Raw genomic sequence first — 22,500 nt, 5'->3', positions numbered from 1 at the left:
GAGCTCGTTCCGTAGAGTAACGTCTGGCTGTCTCGTCCCAGACTGCAGCAGATCAAACAGTGAAACATACACACCTCGCCGCCACTGGAGCCACCGGGGGTCCTACTGACGTCATAAGGGTTGGAGGTGCGGCCATACAGGATATTGCTGGACTCGATCCACATGCCGAGCTCCGGTACGTTAGTAACAGCTAGCGGGATGGCGCCTAGCACAAAGAGGAATTAAATCTTAAAACAGGAAAGAATACTGACACTGCTTAAGATTCAATGAAAATGTCCCACAGGGTGTATGTACTTTACTGATGGAATAAAAGATCAAATGTGAGTATGCGTTTGTTCGTATATTGATGCAAGAACTACAACACAAAATTTTTTACGTGCAAAAAAAAAAAAAAAAAAAAGAAAAGAAAGGAATTCAACATACAGACTCTTTATCATCTCACTGATGATTACTTCAAGGTCTAATCGATTCATCTTTGCCACCCTAAGTGAACATAACTTTAGCTTCCTCTTGTATGTTTACTTTATTTAATTTTATTTTTAATTTTATTTTTTAAGAAATTTTCTATTTCCAGCACACCTGAGAAACGTTGATGACTGGGCAGCATCGTCACGTGAACTCTTCAGCTCGCTCTAGAAGAGAAGCGGACCACGAGTGGACCAGCCAAGCACATGCAATTTACTTAATTAACTAATGATAATTATATATTTTCCCGCAACGCCAAATCAGAGCCTCACCTGCCTCCCGAAGACGGCATACCACCTCGGCGTCCCGCTCAGCCTTCATACCCTGCCGCAGTACCAGCCCGTGGGTGCAGCTCAGCCCTGAAGACATCTTTAGTTACATACACTGCTGGTTTATACTTTGAACAGTTTCCACATGATAAACATTCTGTTACTGTAGAGTAAAACTAGTATAATGAAACCACCTTTTAAAAGATGAAATTAATACTTGTCTGACTTTGATAAGATTATATAAAACAGCAACCACTATCAAGAAAGAAGTTGCGGTTATCTAATCACATTATCCGAGTCTTGTTGAGTGTTGGCCAGCGACACAAGCGTTTTATAGCAGAGTAAGTTTATTTATCTAAAGTGTCTAAAAGGTAGGAATCTTACACACACACACACACACACACACACACACACACACACACACACACACACCTGTCCGTGCACCACTTACCTTTCACTAAAACATTTTCTTTCGCAGTGAACGGTACCCCAAGTAGTGGCTGGGCTCGCCCTATCTCCTCCCTTTCTTCTTGCGTGCATGCATCAAGCCGCTGGTCGATCCCCCGGGCATCCAGCAGAGCAGCTTCGAAACGTTCATCAACGACGGCGTTGATGATTGGGTTCACTGCTTCCACGCGCCGCCGGAAAGCCTCCACGATGGACTCAGCACTCCTCTGAGAGACAGAATAGATGGATAGAAGGGAGACATCAAGCAAACGTCTATTACTTTAATGTAAAACTTTTTCGAACAAATGATTTGAAAAAAACCTACCTTTCTTGCAAATGAGAATATAGTAGTCTAATTTGCCTAATTTAAGCAAACCTCGAAGTGGTGGGAGCCGCTCAAGAGCGCTCTTAACGAACCAACCAGTATAGCCACAATTGGAAAATACGTTGTTTGGCCTGGTCCGCTTCATATCAGGGATGAGAGACTATTACCCGTCTCTCATCCTTGCTTCATACTACTATCACTATTACAACAACAACAACAACTACTACTACTACTATTACTACTACTACTACTACTACTACTACTACTACTACTACTACTACTACTACTATTACTATTACCTACTACTACTACTACTACTACTACTACTACTACTACTACTCCTACCACTACTACCACTACTACTACCATTTCTACTACTACTACTACTACTACTACTACTACTACTACTACAGCACGCTGAAATTTGGTGTCCCGTGTTCGTAATACACTTGGCGTCCCTCAGAATTTTATATGGAGGGAATTTGGCCTAAATAAGACATATCCGCCTTGGTGACCGAGGACGATGAGCTCTGAGTTAAACGTATGACGAATAAAAACACACCGTTAAGATGCACAGACAGATGACCATGGATAAATTTTCGTCATGAGCTGCATGCAAAGTTTGCCATCATAAGCAGCACGAACTTCACGGTGAGGAAATTGTTTATCATGTGGGAAGTCATCATAAGTCATCATGAGCCTTGTACTGTACGAGTAGCCACTCTCTCAAGGTCACTCTCGTCTTTTTCTATTTGAAGGCAGTGGCCAGAGTCACCGTGTGGAGAGGACGAACCCTACCTCTCACAAAATTCACTGGAGCTATCTTCCTCAGTCGACCCGTCAACACACTCGTGATAAGAATTTTCAAGTACCTTCGTATTTTCGCTCTGCTTTAAAATATTGCAGTAAAACATCCCACAGATGATTGTCCTGAGATGAGTGAAACATGTAGAGGATGGTCAATCAGCGCCACCAGAGCTCCCCTTCAGTTTGAACGCTGGCAGGAACTTTAACCATAATGCAACCCTAAATGGTATTCGTCAACTTCAGATTACCCCTATCTCTCTCTCTCTCTCTCTCTCTCTCTCTCTCTCTCTCTCTCTCTCTCTCACACACACACACACACACACACACACACACACACACACACTTATCACTTATCAGTTATTGTACTATCTTATAAGAGTGAAAGAATGAAAAAAAAAACTTTCACTTTTTCTGATCAAATCCTTGCTCACAATCACAGGACAAATGTAAAAATAAACAACGTAATGGATCAATACATAATTATAATAATTCAACAGTAATAATAATAATAATAATAATAATAATAATAATAATAATAATGATAATAATAATAACTAATAATAAAAAAAATAAAAAAAATATTAATGATATGATTATTAAACTAGCACTTTTGCGCTAGTTTGTCAAGCCTGCATGTGCACACTGTAATGTGACGTAAAGTGGTACAGCATAGCGGTTCTCTCTCTAACACTCTTGAATTTGCTTGGGGACCGAGAACATGTTACGCACCTTCCTCTGCCGTATCCACAGTGCCAGGGTGCGGGCAGACTGCACAAGCGCTGGGTCGTCGATTGGCGGCAACAGAAATTTGGTAGGTCCTGTTGGTAACCACAAGAGTCTGAACACGCATCGTACCGCCGCCAGGTACAACCACGTCAGGAAGGAGATGATTACACTGTGCAGGAAGGAAATCGTGAAACCGTAGTGCAGCACTATAATATGTTAATATCATCTCAGACTGCTCTCAATGGACAGACAGCTACCAACATCGGTGGAGAGAGAGAGAGAGAGAGAGAGAGAGAGAGAGAGAGAGAGAGAGAGAGTTTGTTAGCTTTACCAGTGAGATGTAGTTAGGGAACTTCCTTGGCCGTTGTGTTGGAGCATAGCGGCACGCTGCTGACAGCCACGTTATCATATACATAAAATTCTAATGGCTCTCATTTATGAATTGTCAACCAATTATGTATCTAAATCTATCAGAACATTTTAGACTAATGGTACAGTAATACGATTGAGGTATAATAATCGATACAAGTTCGGTGGATGGACAACTCACCTAAGCATCGCGCAACCCAGCTACTCCCGATGACTGCTAAAGCCTCACTGAAACTGAATCGCCGATCACTGATGCCGAGCCCGAGCGGCTGAGGCATCAAAGGGGCCGAGAGGAGCCGCTGGCGAGCAAACAAGGATCCACGTGAATGTGACGTAATCATTCACGTGTTTGGAGGCGGGATACAATCACATCGTTACGACAGACCATGGACACCTAACCATAATGGCCTTCGTGACTGAAGCAATGGCTGAGGTTTGATGGCGGGCAAAGAGCAACGATACTGCGAGACGCGTGAAGTAAGCAGGAGTTAACAAGCAGGACTTCCTTAGCAGTTAGTGTCAAATTATCATCATGTACTTCTTCATGGAACATCATGTCTATCTTGTGCTAGAGGAAAGTGGTGGTAAAGGAATGCAACCCTTTCATTAATATTACTGGGAAATGGGAAGTATAAAGATGAAAACTTAACTGTGACAAAAGAAAAAATCAGAATAACATCTTATTTACATTTCGTATCTGCGTGGTTTGTGATATTTTCATTATCTGGTATTCCTTTACGCTCCCAAGAGGATAACATTCTTTAACTTGTCCAGTCTCTCCCCTTTCCCTCCCTAGATTATCGAAAGTGCCCGCGTTAGTCTCAATTCCATGAGAACACTTGTGGTGACATACCTAATATATCTTCCTTTTTTCCCTGCTTCATGGTAGGTAATCTGTCGTCTTGGTTTCATGTTCTTTGATTTTTTCTTCTGTAAATATCGCTATTTATCATCGGTTAGTTCCGATTGGCTAGTTGTTCTACACCCTGATAAAGCAGAACATGTACTGATGTACTATACAAATCATTACTTGAGTTAAGTTTGTGTTCCGTATCTATAGACTTTTAGGGATTCGTCTTGTTTTAGTTCATGACTGTTCGTTAATTAATATTATGTCAATTTAAATCCATGAATATAATACTATGATCAAAATTTTTACATCTAATTGGTTACATTATGTTGTATTTGGTATATGAGTTACTTCCACTGTTATAAAAAAGTTTTTCTATACGTCTTTTCTGTCTGATTGATGGGATGTCCCTATTCAGGTTATTCTGTATTTTTCTGAATTCAGAGTCTTCAATCTTTTTGGGGTATATCCAAGTCTATTTCATTGTTATATATTTCTTATAAAATGTTCATCTCTCTTAGTGTTGAGTCCATGTGAGTTAAGAGGTATTTTTTCTTCTCTTGTTTTCTTTATTAATCAAGTTTTCGATAGGGTCTCTTTTGGCCATCCTGTGAAGTCGAATGTGTAACTATCTAAGTAGTCAAGCCGTCCCAAGAAACCATGAGCCAAATATAGTCGTCTACTGAATACATCATCAGATCAGTGAGATCACTCCTTGACTGCAGAGCGTAAATGGGGCCTCAAATCGTCTGTCACGCTGTTCACCCATGATCGGGTCCCCGAGTGCTAGGTGGACCACCAGTTGACCTACACCGGGCGGAACGGTAAGTGCCCGTGAAATTACTCAGTTGCCATTATGAGCAGTTCAACTGTCTGCCCGCGAGCAAAGACGGAGAAAACGTTGACGGACAAACAACTCTCTTTTACCCATACGTGCATTGCCCGCTGGTGTGGACAGAGCCTCCAGTGCCATGCCAGTTTGAGTCCAGTCGCTATTATAAAAACTTTGGAAGACGTCATGGAACTTTAGGAAGACGTTATGGATTTGAAAATAATAGCTTCCACCTTCACAGTCTTGAAGTTTGGTACTATCAGTGCAGAAAACTTGATAAGTATTTAATTTCACTGGTGTGAAACATAAAAAGAAGTAGCTGGAACAGGAAATAACAAAACACTCCCATATAATTTTAGATTCGTCTATGTATCTTTTCCCCATATTAAGATAAAAAAATTTTTTTTTTTTGCTTTTTTGACTGTACCATGCTCTAAATATCATGTGCAGCATACATTTTACTCTAAACAATGATTTGATTGACATGAAAAAAAAATAAAAGAACATTTACCATACTTTACAAGAGAAGCGAGAAAAGTAATGACATGGTGTAGCGTTTCTTTTTGTTATCCATGTAGCTCATATTTTTCTTCAGTTTTAAAAGAAAAGAGCAAAGGCATGTATCAATGTTTCAGCAGATTTTATCTTTACCATACTTCTCATAATGGTGACGTATGGCGTTTGGCCGCAAAAATAAGTCTAACAAAGTTTCCATGAATAAAAGCGTCACACATTACAGGTACGTATAACAAACCCTGATTCCCACACTTTGAGACGTGAAAGGACTGACGCTCAGATGTGGGAATAAAAAAAACTAACCTTTGAACAACATTTATTTACTTGAAAATAGTGCTATCCATGCCAGCGGCAACACACCTGCCAGTCCTCCCCCTGGTCCTGGCAGGCATACGGCTCCAAGGCTGTTTGAGAGGCGAATCGAGAAAGGGACTTGAGACATGGTGAGGACAAACAGTGGTGGTGTGGAAGATTGGTCAGACAGTAACTATGGCATTCATGAAATAGTGATATTTGCAACAGAGAGAGAGAGAGAGAGAGAGAGAGAGAGATAGATAGATAGATAGATAGATAGAGAGAGAGAGAGAGAGAGAGAGAGAGAGAGAGAGAGAGAGAGTATATATATATATATATATATATATATATATATATATATATATATATATATATATATATATATATATATATATATATATATATGTGTGTGTGTGTGTGTGTGTGTGTGTGTGTGTGTGTGTGTGTGTGTGTGTGTGTGTGTGTGTGTGCGCGCACACACGCGAGCTTCAGTTTGTCATGTTTAGAATAATGGACAATGTCTTTCTGAACAGTTACATGAAGTCGATGTACCGGTGTCAAATAGTAATGGACATCATACTTGTAATTTATTACAAGTACGATGTGAATTACTATGTGACACCGTTACATATGAGCACCACAAAGAGAATTGATATCTGTCAGTGGCAAGTACTAGTCTTGTATGCAATATAGGCTGCCGGGCGTTGGCGACCCAAAATGTTTAGCAGAGATCCTTGACAATTTCAAGAAGATTTGCATTGTCATGAAAGAAAAGTTTAATATAATGAAATACTCCACTTAAGACTTGAAAAATACAATTGTAATACAAAGCATACATACTAACAGGGCAGTTTTTACAGACATATATATATATATATATATATATATATATATATATATATATATATATATATATATATATATATATATATATATATATATATATATATATATATATATATATATATATATATATATATATATATATATATATATATATATATATATATATATATATATATATATATATATATATATATATATATATATATATATATATATATATATATATATATATATATATATATATATATATATATATATATATATATATATATATATATATATATATATATATATATATATATATATATATATATATATATATATATATATATATATATATATATATATATATATATATATATATATATATATATATATATATATATATATATATATATATATATATATATATATATATATATATATATATATATATATATATATATATATATATATATATATATATATATATATATATATATATATATATATATATATATATATATATATATATATATATATATATATATATATATATATATATATATATATATATATATATATATATATATATATATATATATATATATATATATATATATATATATATATATATATATATATATATATATATATATATATATATATATATATATATATATATATATATATATATATATATATATATATATATATATATATATATATATATATATATATATATATATATATATATATATATATATATATATATATATATATATATATATATATATGTATATCTTAGTGAACAGGAGATCGAGAGAGATGGAACAAACAAACACTACTCAGACCAGAAGTTCCGTACCACACCACTGGCTGGATAAGTGCTGAAATGTATATCAACAGAGTAATGGATTACCATACTCGAAGATCGGTCTATGAGCTCTGAGCTCTCTCCGTAATGGGAAAGATTGGCTGGGTAACCAGCAGACGACCGTGGTGAATTATTCACACACACACACGCACACACACACACACACACACACACACACACACACACACACACACATAGATGCAGGCTATGACAATAATTTACTTATACTTATTCATAATATACTTGAATAAAAGGTGATCCTGTTGGTCCATAAATCTGTACGAAGCAACCATGGGAACGAAGGTGGCGTTCTCAAGGTCAGTGGCCCCTAAACATTGATGACGGATGCATAAGGGAGGCGGTGGCGTAGTGGATAATTTGGTAAACATGGGATCGGGCAGACGTCCGCGCGTAGGTTGAAATCACACCACGTACCGCCTTGAAACTATGCCATTTGTCGAGTGGTTTAAAGTTAACTAAATGTCACCATGATATCCAGGTTCTAGGTGGTTTCACCAAAGATGCGCTTGGGTGGTAATATGGGCCCTAATATGGGTACCACTAAAAATAAAATTCCTGCGCCACTAATGGGTGGAAGCTGAACAGCACTTCCTATACATGCTCTTCAAGTATACCTACAGGGTCTATAGGCCATAGCGTAAAGAAAAAAAAAAAATGTATGTCAGTGGTAACTCAGTGCGGTGCAATCGTTGGGAAGGTGAGGCGGCATTTCATAAGAGTGGGGATTTCTCTGTTCCCGTCAACAATAATGGCAATGTTTCTCTCATGAAACATATATTTGGGAAATCTAAATATAACCAGTGGACTGTCCCCTTCTGTGACAAAGTATATCACATTTTCAATTCATAATTCATGCTTGCGATAATCAATGTTTAGTACTAACAACTGGTGCTTGCGAGAATTCCATTCATATCTCCTGATATCAATATGGCGGCAATGGGTTGGCCGCGACCTATACGCAATGCCCACTGTCCTTTCTCGTACATGCACAACTACATGTGTACATGGGCATGTGTCACAGCAAGTCTCCTTCGCCTGTCACACCACCGCATACCACAAACTTGCTCGTGGTCACGCTTGGCACTCACATTAATTTTCCCTTTGTAAGTTTACTTTAGTAAAACAGTTATTATCAGGAATTTCTGAGATTTCGTCTGTGAGCTGAGTGTCCATAAGAGTTGGGGAGCATTGCTTGGGTGCGGGAGAGGAGACTTCATTTGGACGCTGAGTGATGCAACTTAGAGGAGGCGAGTCGTGGTGATGTTCACCGTTGGTTTTCTTGTAAGGGTCCCTCATGATGGTAGAGGCGACAGCTGTCAACATCAGCAAAATATAAGTACTTGTATGTAAATAATATGAGGTTTAGAATTCATTCACTACATCACCCAAGTGACGCTTCGTCACACTACAGTTTTGTCACATCGAGACTGCAAGTCACGGACGAAGACCTAGAATACCTTACAGCGTGTTACCTGATGTCTTCACGGCCAGCACAGTCCTGCCCGAGACACCCCGCCCGCTGCTGCTTCTTACTACCCTCCATTTCGCTGAACTTCGACAAACTTGATAGTCTCTTAAGCTGCCGTGTGATGGCTTGGGAGAGATGGCATGGAAACGAAGCAATACATTTAGATAGGGAACCTGCAGTCTTACAAAAATCATGGAACTTGTGCACCCAAAAGAAAATGTATGAGATAATTCCTATGATGAGTTTAGATAAGGTGGATCATGGAGGAAACAATCCTTAAAGAATCTTACATCTAAACATACAGTAATTCTGGCCAAAGGCAACAAAAAGGTAGCAAAAAAATAACTGATGATTCGAGTCCCAAAAGAAAATTGCCAAAAATGAATATCAAAATGAAGAAAAGTTTCCACAAACATCCATCTTAAAATTGAAAGAATCACAGTCAGTGGGAAATGCAGATTCAGGCAGAGTTCTCGTTAAAGGGAAAGACTAGGAGTATATATTAACTTGCGATAGAGGGACATGACGAAAGACTCGATATAATGAGGCAGGGGAGGTGGGAAGAATAAGAGTGGAAGGAACTAGAAAACTTTCTATAATTGAATATAATCGTAAATAAAAACAGGATGCGCCTAGGACTGAATTCATTAAAACAGATCCAGTAATGGTAAAAAAAGAAAAAAAAGGGAGCCAAGGCTGATAATTACACACACACACACACACACACACACACACACACACACACACACACACACACACACACACACACACACACACACACACACACAGACCTGTAAAAGCCTGAGTTCAGTGTCTTCAGGTTCTCGTTGGCTGTCCTGCCTCGCTCTCAGGCCTGCTCTGCTGGGGCTTTGTACTGCAACACACAAAAGCCACGTCTCAACCACGTCGAACTTTGTAAAGTAGACACGTCAAGCCTAGCATTCATTAAAAAAAAAAATAGTTCATGCGGATGTGAACACTGGTATGGTAGGCAGGTGTGTCAGTGTCGGTAATGATGCAGCAATTCTGCATGCAGGCTGTGCTTCAAAGCCAGATCGGTTACGTTAGTGCACAACTTGTTGGGTTGGCACGCAAACAGAAGTCCAGATTGATAGCCAAAGGAGAAGTGTGGCGATAAGCCCCCATGTTAAGCCCTCTCACAGACTGGAGCTGAGACAAATAAAATAAAATTCAACAGAACAAACAACTTGGAAACATAAAAGGAAAAGGCTGGTATCTAGAAAGACTACAAGTAGACTACAAGAAAAAACAAACAAACCGACATTTCGAGTAAGCAGAAGTTTACTCATTACTATGTGTATTACACGGCTTCCTAACCTTTATCATGACTGTGGGCAAACTGTTATCCATGCACACTTCCTCTTCAGGAAATGTAGTTGCTTATGATTTTAAGCAGTGACAGTAAATGACTTGTGGTTCTGTAAGTGTAAAGAAGCCTGTCACTCCTGTTCCCTCGAACTGAGGTTGGGAGTAAGCGTACAGTACATAAGCACAGTACTTAGCTCAAATAATATAACTCACAGCATATTAGCATAACGATACCACAATTTTTCGTCAATGGCTGTGTAATATTGTTTTCATTGTTCATGTACTGGATTCTGATAGTGAAAAAATATCGTAGCAAATAAACTATAGTAAGGTAGGAGAGCTTGCGATAATACTGAATGTACCAGCTAAACGTGGCCCACTTATAGCAACATGCTCACAATATAGAGGTGTGTGTGTGTGATATATATATATATATATATATATATATATATATATATATATATATATATATATATATATATATATATATATATATATATATATATATATATATATATATATATATATATATATATATATATATATATATATATATATATATATATATATATATATATATATATATATATATATATATATATATATATATATATATATATATATATATATATATATATATATATATATATATATATATATATATATATATATATATATATATATATATATATATATATAGAGAGAGAGAGAGAGAGAGAGAGAGAGAGAGAGAGAGAGAGAGAGAGAGAGAGAGAGAGAGAGAGAGAGAGAGAGAGAGAGAGAGAGAGAGAGAGAGAGAGAGAGAGAGAGAGAGAGAGAGAGAGAGAGAGAGAGAGAGAGAGAGAGAGAGAGAGAGAGAGAGAGAGAGAGAGAGAGAGAGAGAGAGAGAGAGAGAGAGAGAGAGAGCTGAATGACTGACCTGAAGTTTTATGTGTGATATTAAGGATGGACCGGAAGGAGGAGCCAAGGTCGCTGTGGCTCCAGGGCGGCGACCGGCGGCGGCGCGTGTCCCTCCTGCAGCCACACTTCCGCAAGAATTGTAGGAAGTCCTCCTGGCAAAAGAGAGAACACTTGCCTGTATGTGTGTGTGTGTGTGTGTGTGTGTGTGTGTGTGTGTGTGTGTGTGTGCGCTCTTCCTGTGTGGTAATGGGATGGTTTTGGTCAACAAATTAAGTGTTTTCGATTTCAGATTAATTGAATCCTAGATCTTTAAAGCGGTAAGTCTCTCTCTCTCTCTCTCTCTCTCTCTCTCTCTCTCTCTCTCTCTCTCTCTCTCTCCTACCCTGAAGTTCTTGCTCATGAAGCAGTAGATGAAGGGATTCATGAAGGAGTTGGCCATGGCAACCCAGTGGCACACGAAAAAACTCATGTAGTAAGTGAAGCACTGGCGACCGCGGCACTGGGTGATCTCAGGCACAAAGTAGATGAGAAATTGGAGCACCTGTAGCGGCAACCAACTCAACACGAAGCACACCATCACGGCAATCATCATGTTGATCATCTGCAGGAAAGTTTCATTGACGTGTTAGAGAGAAACTTACAACAAAAAAATGTCAAAAAAACATATTAGAGAGGAGCCTGTAGGAGAGGAACATGTCAAAGAGAAACCTGTTGGAGGAAAACATCTTAGAGAAGAGCCTGTGGGAGAGCATGTTGTGAAAGAACTTGTGTGATTGGCCGGATATTGTTATGCGACGAAACAACGAGGTTATATAGCGTCACTATCAAAGCTTCATAATAAACAAGATAAAGGAAGATAGACTAAAAACTGATTCAAATGGCACAGAGTGAATGACGATGACAAGTTGAGGGAAGCGCGGTGCTACACTCCTGAGGGCTTTAAGGTTGTGCAGACTCAGGTGTTATTGATCGGACGGCGTCCAGAGAAAGGCGAAGGTGAAAGGTGGCAGCCTCTACTTATTGTTTTGGTCAACAGAAGATAAATGCACACCACTCTAACTACTTATCGTTCCTTCCTCCATTTTTGGCTGTGTCTGTTTTGCTTAGAGTGTATAAATTATTAAGTTATGAAAAAAAAAGAGAGAAAAAAAAAGGCGACCATAGAACCTGATATGAAGGAAAAATACAAATTGTAAAGAGGAGTCCAAAATGTTAGTCTGCTTCTGAGCACGACTGCAGTAAAATACTAAAATCAATAAACGTTGTCAAATTCATCTATCAGCTAAACAAAACTACCGTAAACGCAGAGTGGTAACACTAATGTTTTTAAAAGTTAAACTAAAGTGTAAAATATTGAATAGTGAATTGCAAGCAGTACCTTATAAAGAAAGTCACAGATAGTAGGGAATAAAGATGGTGTCGGGTGATGTCAAGCCATGTAACAACCATTAGACGAGTGACTGGCGGATGTTTACTTGCACTCGGGACCACCATTGCGTGAAGAGTGAAGTCCCGCCCGTCCTGCCTCACCACCACGCAGGTAGTACACACTCGGTACCACCCTCTGGCTCTCCCTAATTATTGGTCTGCTAAATAAGTAAACGCAAAAACTGCCTCGTGATTGTAATGAATTGATGAGTGTGTTAAAAATGGGAAGAAATAAACCTTGTTGCGTTAAGCATTTTCTTATGGGACAGAAAGGAACAAACTATGGAAGGAATACCAGTACGAAATAAAAAAGAAGATTGACTGATTGACTGATTTAATGCGACGCAACTACGAATCATATGCAGGGATAAAAGAATTTCATAAGAGGAGGAAACAAGAACTCTCACATCAACACATAGTAACATCAATAATTCCTGTGTGACGAGAAAGTACTACATCATTCTCTCATTTAGAAGGTAAAAAAGCTGAAGCGAAAAAAAAAGATCAGAGAACTTGGTAAGATGTGTCTGAAAAAGAAAAAAAATAATGCTGTGGTAGTCGGAAGACAAAACGATGATTTTGTCAAAATTGAGTGTACTCGAAGAAGGATTATCATGTAACGCTAGTATGATGAGTTGTGCTTCATGACTTAAAAGGAGAAAAAGGTTATTTATTTGGTATCTCACTATATATGTGCAAAGTAATATGTGATTCACTTTTACGAGCTTACATGAAAAAAAGAGTGTGTTTTGAAGGATAAGAAAGGAAGATGATGAAATGGATGGAAAGTTACCGAGCGGAAGGACGGGCTCCATGGAAAATTGGTAATTCATAAGTTCTCGGTTCAAAGAAAGTATCATATACTGAAACATTGCTACTCCGTACCTCCTATACCTTTCAAAAGATTCTAATTGAAGCTGCACTGGTTTTTAATGTTTTATTTTATGGCTCTAGTGACATAAGAAAAAAAAACCACTTCATTATCATAACCGGGCTAATCATCTCTGTCACCTTTGAAAATAGTCACGGTGAGGGAACCAAAAGTTTCTAAAGACTGGGCAACGAGTGAAAATAAATTCTTTTATGCATCATATCTGATTTTTATTCCGGTTCATAATATGAATCATATGCCATATTAAATAATTTTGTTAAAATGCTTGCAAACGATACTTAAGTTATAAACCAAACTTCACCGAGACTTGTTATAAGAAAAAAAAAAAATGTGCAGAGAAGCAAATAACCTGGAAAAAAAATAGTTCAGGAATATATCGCTCAAAAAAGAAACATGAAAAATGAGAGCTGGAAACGATGAGTGAGCGAAAAGACCAAGTTAGCAGTAAAATATGGGAAGAGATAAAACCAAGCAGGACATGAAAAGGAAAAAGAAAACAAAATGCTTTCCACTTCAATACTAACTTTTTAAGGACTGCCAAGGAGAACGTGACGTTTACGAATATTTGTATAAAACGTTATGTTCTTAACAACGCTGGCAAGAACAACAGTTATGAAGACAAAATATGTTGGAGAACAGTAGTGACAATATAAATAAACAATTAGATAGATATACTATGAATTGATTAACAACATAAAAAAATATTTACGTGTCAGCAAGCAGGTAATTATCAAAACAAAAAATAAAAGATAGATAAAATTAATCAATTTGAATCAAGGAATATATACTTACATTGCGTACATGTCCACCTACACACACACACACACACACACACACACACACACACACACACACACACACACACACAGTGTGTAGCTCAGTGGTTAGAGCGCTGGCTTCACAGGCCAGATGACCGGGGTTCGATTCCCCGGCCGGGTGGAGATATTTGGGTGTGTCTCCTTTCACGTGTAGCCCCTGTTCACCTAGCAGCGAGTAGGTACGGGATGTAAATCGAGGAGTTGTGACCTTGTTGTCCCGGTGTGTGGTGTGTGCCTGGTCTCAGACCTATCCCAAGATCGGAAATAATGAGCTCTGAGCTCGTTCCGTAGGGTAACGTCTGGCTGTCTCGTCAGACATTGCAGCAGATCAAACAGTGAATTACACACGCACACACACACACACACACACACGGCCCGGTAGCTCAGTGGTTAGAGCGCTGGCTTCACAAACCAGAGGACCGGTGTTCGATTCCCCGGCCGGGTGGAGATATTTGGGTGTGTCTCCTTTCACGTGTAGCCCCTGTTCACCTAGCAGTGAGTAGGTACGGGATGTAAATCGAGGAGTTGTGACCTTGTTGTCCCAGTGTGTGGTGTGTGCCTGGTCTTAGGTCTATCCGAAGATCGGAAATAAGAAGCTCTGAGCTCGTTCCGTAGGGTAACGTCTGGCTGTCTCGTCAGAGACCGCAGCAGATCAAACAGTGAATTACACACACACACACACACACACACACACACACACACCGTGTAGTGTAGTGGTTAGCAAGCTCGACTCACAATGGCGAGGGCCGGGTTCGAGTCCCGGTAAGCGGCGAGGCAAATGGGCAAGCCTCTTAATGTGTGGCCCCTCTTCACCTAACAGTAAATAGGTACGGGATGCAACTCGAGGGGTTGTGGCCTTGCTTTCCCGGTGTGTGTTGTGTGTTGATGTGGTCTCAGTCCTACCCGAAGATCGGTCTATGAGCTCTGAGCTCGCTCCGTAATGGGGAAGACTGGCTGGGTGACCATCAAACGACCGAGGTGAATTACACACACACACACACACACACACACACACACACACACACACACACACATACACACACACAAAGATGTGTTGAGACTTGGAACAGTTTGAGTGAAGAAGTGGTGTCAGCAAAGAGTGTGCATAGTTTTAAAGAAAAATTGGAAAAGTGTAGATATGGAGACGGGGCCACACGAGCGTAAAGCCCAGGCCTTGTAAAACTACAACTAGGTAAATAGAACTAGGTAAATACACACACACACACACACACACACACACACACACACACACACACACACACACACACACACAGATGTGTTGAGACTTGGTAGCTCAGTGGTTAGAGCGCTGGCTTCACAAGCCAGAGAACCGGGGTGCGATTCCCCGGTCGGGTGGAGATATTTGGGTGTGTCTCCTTTCACGTGTAGCCCCTGTTCACCTAGCAGTGAGTAGGTACGGGATGTAAATCGAGAAGTTGTGACCTTGTTGTTCCGGTGTGTGGTGTGTGCCTGGTCTCAGGCCTATCCAAAGATCGGAAATAATGAGCTCTGAGCTCGTTCCGTAGGGTAACGTCTGGCTGTCTCGTTAGAGACTGCACCAGATCAAACAGTGAATCACAGTGAATCACACACACACACACACACAAGACAGCATAAGATACATGCAAAATAAAAGGCAGATACTAAGTAATAATTCTGGTGAGGGTATGAGGGGAACATCGACAGAAAATGGGGCGAACAACATGAGAGACAGAGAGAGAGAGACAGAAAGATGAGAGAGAGAGAGAGAGAGAGAGAGAGAGAGAGAGAGAGAGAGAGAGAGAGAGAGAGAGAGAGAGAGAGAGAGAGAGAGAGAGAGAGAGAGAGAGAGAGAGAGAGAGAGAGAGAGAGAGAGAGAGAGAGAGAGATCCTTCAAGTGGTGCTCATTCAAAGCAGATGACGTGTGTTGCCTTGCTCAGGTGAGAAAGGAATGGAGATAGGAGGGAAAAGGGAGCGAGTAGAGGGAAGGTGCTAACGCTGACTGGCAGCGTATTTTTAACTCTTGCAGCTTCTTCTAGCAACAGTTTCTGAAGTTCTTCAGGTTTCCTGAAAAGTGTTTGAGAAAAGTTGGCTCGGATATCCTTCAGGGCGCCTCGCGTCTCTCCCTCCTTCCCTCCAATATTCCAACTATTCAGCTTTTATTCTCTCCACTACACTACTTTTAAAACTATCGCCCTGGCCGAGTATATGGATGTAGTGTGTAATTGTGTGTGTGTGTTTCACTGTTTGATCTACTGCAGTCTCTGACGACACAGCCAGACGTTACCCTACGGAACGAGCTCAGAGCTCATTATTTCCGATCTTCGGATAGGCCTGAGACCAGGCACACAACACACCGGGACAACAAGGTCACAACTCCTCGATTTACATCCCGTACCTACTCACTGCTAGGTGAATAGGGGCTACACGTGAAAGGAGACACACCCAAATATCTCCACCCGGCCGGGGAATCGAACCCCGGTTCTCTGGCTTGTGAAGCCAGCGCTCTAACCACTGAGCTACCGGGCGTGTGTGTGTGTGTGTGTGTGTGTGTGAGAGAGAGAGAGAGAGAGAGAGAGAGAGAGAGAGAGAGAGAGAGAGAGAGAGAGAGAGAGAGAGAGAGAGAGAGAGAGAGAGAGAGAATGTGGGATCTACCTGTATGGACAATACTGGGATGGAATTGTAAATATTATCTCGTGTCCTATTTGCACACACACACACACACACACACACACACACACACACACACACACACACACACACACACACACACACACAGCCCGGTAGCTCAGTGGTTAGAGCGCTGGCTTCACAAGCCAGATGACCGGGGTTCGATTCCCAGGCCGGGTGGAGATATTTGGGTGTGTCTCCTTTCACGTGTAGCCCCTGTTCACCTAGCAGTGAGTAGGTACGGGATGTAAATCGAGGAGTTGTGACCTTGTTGTCCCGGTGTGTTGTGTGCCTGGTCTCAGACCTATCCCAAGATCGGAGATAATGAGCTCTGAGCTCGTTCCGTAGGGTAACGTCTGGATGTCTCGTCAGAGACTGCAGCAGATCAAACAGTGAATTACACACACACACACACACACACACACACACTCTCCCTCTCTCCTGTCTCAGCATCGTATAGTCTTAAGACTACTCCATGACATGCTAAACTCTTTCCCTGGGGCAAGATGACAAACCAAAGCCATGTACAGGCTGCCTCACCCTCCACTCAACCATACAACAAAGGGATCTCGGACTAGCCCACGGTTTGCCTTACTATTCAGCTAGAAGGATCGATGTACAGGATAGTGCTTCGTCCCGAGAGCACAATGCTATTCTGGTTTTATTCTAGTACAGCTTAAAACTGCTTAGCTTAGAATTCCTTTTTCTGGCATTTGACTGTGATTATTCTCTTGATATTGGCATTCACATTGTCAAAGTTTCTTTCTCTCTTGTCAATACACTCTTCTGAACACACTCTTCTTAACCACCTCGGGACAAGGAAGGGACTATAAGTTCTTTCCTCCTGTGTGTCCTTGCCAGTGGCTGTAGTCACCAATGTGAATATGGGAAATGATAGCTGTTTACATGGGGATCCTCACACACACGGCACGGTAGCTCAGTGGTTAGAGCGCTGGCTTCACAAGCCAGAGGACCGGGGTTCGATTCCCCGGCCGGGTGGAGATATTTGGGTGTGTCTCCTTTCACGTGTAGCCCCTGTTCACCTAGCAGTGAGTAGGTACGGGATGTAAATCGAGGAGTTGTGACCTTGTTGTCCCGGTGTGTGGTGTGTGCCTGGTCTCAGGCCTATCCGAAGATCGGAAACAATGAGCTCTGAGCTCGTTCCATAGGGTAACGTCTGGCTGTCTCATCAGAGACTGCAGCAGATCAAACAGTGAATTAATTACACACGTACGCACACACACACACACACACATGGAGCATGGAGACAGGACACTATGAGCTCCGCTCGAACCCTGTACAATACAACTAGGTAAATGCACACACACACACACGCACACGCACACAATCGAGAGGGCCGGGTTCGAGTCCCGGTAAGCGGCGAGGCAAATGAGCAAGCCTCTTAATGTGTGGCCCCTGTTCACCTAACAGTAAATAGGTACGGGATGTAACTCGAGGGGTTGTGGCCTCGCTTTCCCGGTGTGTGTTGTGTGTTGATGTGGTCTCAGTCCTACCCGAAGATCGGTCTATGAACTCTGAGCTGGCTCCGTAATGGGGAAGACTGGCTGGGTGACCAGTAGGCGACCGAGGAGGTGAATTACACACACACACACACACACACTCTTTCTCGATTTCCTCCGTACCTTGATCTTGGCGTGGAGGTGGTGCTGGTCCCTGGAGGGCTCTGCATTGCCCGGCATCCTGTAGGCGCACATCATGGCCACGATGGACAGGTATGTGTAGCCCAGCCCACCCACCGGCAAGGCGAAGGTCAGCACGAACAGCACCACCGTATAAGTCTTCTCGTACACCTCATTCTGCGTCCGCGGCCACTGCTCCTTACACTCGTAATACCATCTGGAGGTTTCAGCCAAGGGCAAAAAAAAGAAAGTTAGAAATTAGAAAAAGGCCCACTTGAGCGCTGGCTCTCCAGAGTTCAAAAAGTGCCAAGACCGTCAGCCAGAATTAGGGCAGCAAATGCCTCGATACCTCCCTCTTAAAAGAAGACAAATTATAGGAATTCGGAAATACAGATGCAGGGAGGGAGTTCCAGAGTTTACCAGTGAAAGGGATGAATGATTGAGAGTACTGGTTAAGTCTTGCATTAGAGAGTTGGACACAATAGGGATGAGAGGAAGAAGAAAGCCTTGTGCAGCGTGGCCGCAGGAGGAGGGGAGGCATGCAGTTAGCAAGATTAGTAGAACAGTTACCATGAAAATAGCGATAAAATAAAGAGAGGGATACAACATTTCGGCGGTGAGAAAGAGGCTGAAGACAGTTAGTCAGAGGAGGGGAGTTGATGAGACGAAGAGCTTTCGATTCCACCCTATCAAGCAAAGCTGTGTGACTGGAACCCCCAAACATGCGAAGAGTACTCCATACAGGGACGGATAAGGCCCTTATACAGAGTAAGCAGTTGGAGGGCGAGAAAAACTGTCGGAGACGCCTCAGAACACCTAATTTCATAGAAGCTGTTTTAGCAAGAGATGAGATGTGAAGTTTCCAGTTAAGATTATGAGCAAAGGACAGACCGAGGATATTCATTGTGGAAGAGGGAGACAGTTGAGTGTCATTGAAGAAGAGGGATAGTTGTCTGGAAGGTTGTGTCGAGTTGATAGATGGAGGAATTGAGTTTTGAGGCATTGAAAACTACTAGATTTTCTCTGCCCCAATCGGAAATCTTAGAAAGATCGGAAGTCAGGCGTTCCGTGGCGTCCCGCGTGATCTGTTGATTTCCTGAAGGGTTGGACGTCTCTGAAAGAACGTGGAAAGATGTAGGGTGGTATCATCAGCGTAGGAGTGGATAGGGCAAGAAGTTTGGTTAAGAAGGTCATTAATGAATAATAGAAAGAGAGTGGGTGACAGGACAGAACCCTGAGGAACACCACTATTAATAGGTTTAGGAGAAGAACAGTAGCCGTCTACCACAGCAGCAATAGAGCGGTCGGAAAGGAAACTTGAGATAAAGTTGCAGAGAGAAGGATAGAAGCCGTAGGAGGGCAGTTTTGAAATCAAAGCTTTATGCCAGACTCTATCAAAAGCTTTTGATATGTCTAACGCAACAGCAAAAGTTTCACCGAAATCTCTAAAAGAGGATGACCAAGACTCAGTAAGGAAAGCCAGAAGATCACCAGTAGAGCGACCTTGACGGAAGCCATACTGGCGATCAGACAGAAGATTGTGAAGTGACAGATGTTTGAGAATCTTCCTATTCAGGATAGATTCAAAAACTTTAGACAAGCAAGAGATTAAAGCTATAGGACGGTAGTTTGAGGGGTTAGAACGGTCACCCTTTTAGGAACAGGCTGAATGTAGGCGAACTTCCAGCAGGAAGGAAAGGTAGAAGTCGATAGACAAAGTTGGAAGAGTTTGGCCAGGCAAGGTGCAAGCACAGAAGCACAGTTTTTGAGAACAATAGGAGGGACCCCATCAGGTCCATAAGCCTTCCGAGGGTTTAGGCCAGCAAGGGCATGGAAAACATCATTACGAAGAATTTTGATTGTAGACATGAAATAGTCAGAGGGAGGAGGAGAGGAGGACAAGCCCAGAATCGTCCAAGGTGGAGTTGTGAGCAAAGGTTTGAGAAAAGAGTTCAGCTTTAGAGACAGAAGAGATGGCAGTGGTGCCATCAGGATGAAATAAAGGAGGAAAGATGAAGAAGTGAAGTTATTTGAGATGTTTTTGGCTAGATGCCAGAAGTCACGAGGAGAGTTTGAGTTTGAAAGATTTTGACATTTCCTATTTATGAAAGAGTGTTTGGCAAGTTGAAGAACAGACTTGGCATGATTCCGGGCAGAGATATAAAGTGCATGAGATTCAGGAGATGGAAGGCTCAAGTACCTTTTGTGGGCAACCTCTCTATCATGTATAGCACGAGAACAGGCTGAGTTAAACCAAGGTTTAGAAGGTTTAGGTTGAGAAAAGAATGAGGAATGTACGCCTCCATGCCAGATACTAACACCTCTGTTATGCGTTCAGCACAAAGAGATGGGTCTCTGACACGGAAGCAATAATCATTCCAGGAAAATCAGCATAATACCTCCTCAGGTCCCCCAACTGGCAGAGGCAAAACGCCAGAGGCACCTTCGCTTTGGGGATCCTGCGGAGGGATTGGAAAAATAGGACAAGATACAGAAATGAGATTGTGATCGGAGGAGCCCAACGGAGATGAAAGGGTGACAGCATAAGCAGAAGGGTTAGAGGTGAGGAAGAGATCAAGAATGTTGGGCGTGTCTCCAAGACGGTCAGGAATACGAGTAGGGTGTTGCACCAGTTGCTCTAGGTCATGGAGGATAGCAAAGTTGAAGGCTAGTTCACCAGGGTGGTCAGTGAAGGGAGAGGAAAGCCAAAGCTGGTGGTGAACATTGAAATCTCCAAGAATGGAAATCTCAGCGAAAGAGTAGAGGGACAAAATGTGCTCCACTTTAGAAGTTAAGTAGTCGAAGAAATTACTATAGTCAGAAGAGTTAGGGGGAGAGATAAACAGCACAGATGAATTTAGTTTGAGAGTGACTGTTAAGTCGTAGCCATTTGGTGGAAAATTCGGAAGACTCAAGAGCGTGGGCACGAGAACAAGTTAAGTCGTTGCGTACATAGACGCAACATCCAGCTTTGGAATGAAAATGAGAATAGAGAAAGTAGGAGGGAACAGAGAAGGGGCTACTGTAAGTTGCCTCAGACAGCTGTGTTTCGTAGAGGAAAAGAAGATGAGGTTTAGTAGAGGAGAAGTGGTGTTCCACAGATTGAAAATTAGATCTAAGACCGCGAATGTTGCAGAAGTTAATGTAGAAAAAGTTAATGTAGTATACAGTGTGGTATAAAGTGATGCTACAACTGATGAAGCAACTGCACTGGCAACTTACTATATGCCGAGATTTGAAAAAAAACAATAACATTAAAATAAAATATTTCTTTGTGTCCGTCGTAACTGTAACGTTTTAGCTGATGATCTAGGAGAGGGTGTTAGGCCGCGCAACGATCTGCTTACCCTGCGACACACACTATCCGATACCAGACATACAAAACCATGGAACAGTATGCAGAGTAAACATAACCAGCCTCTCCAATCAAACGTCTTACGGAAACAAGTGGTGTGGGAGACAGGAGGCGGCAGCAATACTCACTCGCCGCCCCAGTTGAATCGCTCGGCGTCGGATACAACGAGCGGCACTATGGAGATGCCCACGGAGAACACCCAGATGCAGCCGATCACCAGCCGCGAACGTGACTTGGTCCAGCGGGTGTTGAGCGGGTGGACGAGTGCCTTGTGTCTGCCAAGAAGGGGACACTGATAGATAGATTCATAGATATTCATTAACCAAAGCTTTTAGAATTACAGTAAAATCAAATATACAATATTACGGAATTAACCTGACGCTAATAATCGATATAGA

At 41.3% G+C, this 22,500-nt stretch overlaps 2 protein-coding genes across 4 annotated transcripts in view; both read right to left on the bottom strand.

The window, feature by feature from the left end:
• LOC123517157 (fatty-acid amide hydrolase 2-like) overlaps positions 1-3,687 on the bottom strand; it is a 16,895-nt gene extending 13,208 nt beyond the window's left edge. The window contains exons 1-5 of one of the 3 annotated variants that reach the window (XM_045277133.1): positions 3,590-3,687; positions 3,043-3,208; positions 1,186-1,408; positions 738-824; positions 75-205 (exon numbers count right to left, since the gene is read on the bottom strand). In XM_045277133.1, coding sequence (XP_045133068.1) covers positions 75-205; positions 738-824; positions 1,186-1,408; positions 3,043-3,208; positions 3,590-3,597 — 615 coding nt within the window. In that variant the 5' untranslated portion in view covers positions 3,598-3,687. Of the gene's footprint in view, positions 1-74; positions 206-737; positions 825-1,185; positions 1,409-2,068; positions 2,280-2,378; positions 2,508-3,042; positions 3,209-3,589 lie in introns of those variants that run through there. The other 2 variants (XM_045277134.1, XM_045277136.1) reach the window with 2 other exon arrangements.
• Positions 3,688-8,238: 4,551 nt separating this feature from the next.
• LOC123517191 (RYamide receptor-like) overlaps positions 8,239-22,500 on the bottom strand; it is a 31,680-nt gene continuing 17,418 nt past the window's right edge. Inside the window, exons 5-11 of the mRNA XM_045277195.1 lie at positions 22,231-22,377; positions 18,751-18,964; positions 11,703-11,921; positions 11,340-11,472; positions 9,883-9,965; positions 9,096-9,216; positions 8,239-8,936 (exon numbers count right to left, since the gene is read on the bottom strand). Coding sequence (XP_045133130.1) covers positions 8,713-8,936; positions 9,096-9,216; positions 9,883-9,965; positions 11,340-11,472; positions 11,703-11,921; positions 18,751-18,964; positions 22,231-22,377 — 1,141 coding nt within the window. The 3' untranslated portion in view covers positions 8,239-8,712. The remainder of the gene's footprint in view (positions 8,937-9,095; positions 9,217-9,882; positions 9,966-11,339; positions 11,473-11,702; positions 11,922-18,750; positions 18,965-22,230; positions 22,378-22,500) is intronic.

This window comes from Portunus trituberculatus, chromosome 41, assembly GCF_017591435.1.
Source record: "Portunus trituberculatus isolate SZX2019 chromosome 41, ASM1759143v1, whole genome shotgun sequence".
In the NCBI taxonomy this organism is placed as follows: Eukaryota; Metazoa; Arthropoda; class Malacostraca; order Decapoda; family Portunidae; genus Portunus; species Portunus trituberculatus.
This window is presented reverse-complemented; position numbering and strand designations above follow the sequence as displayed.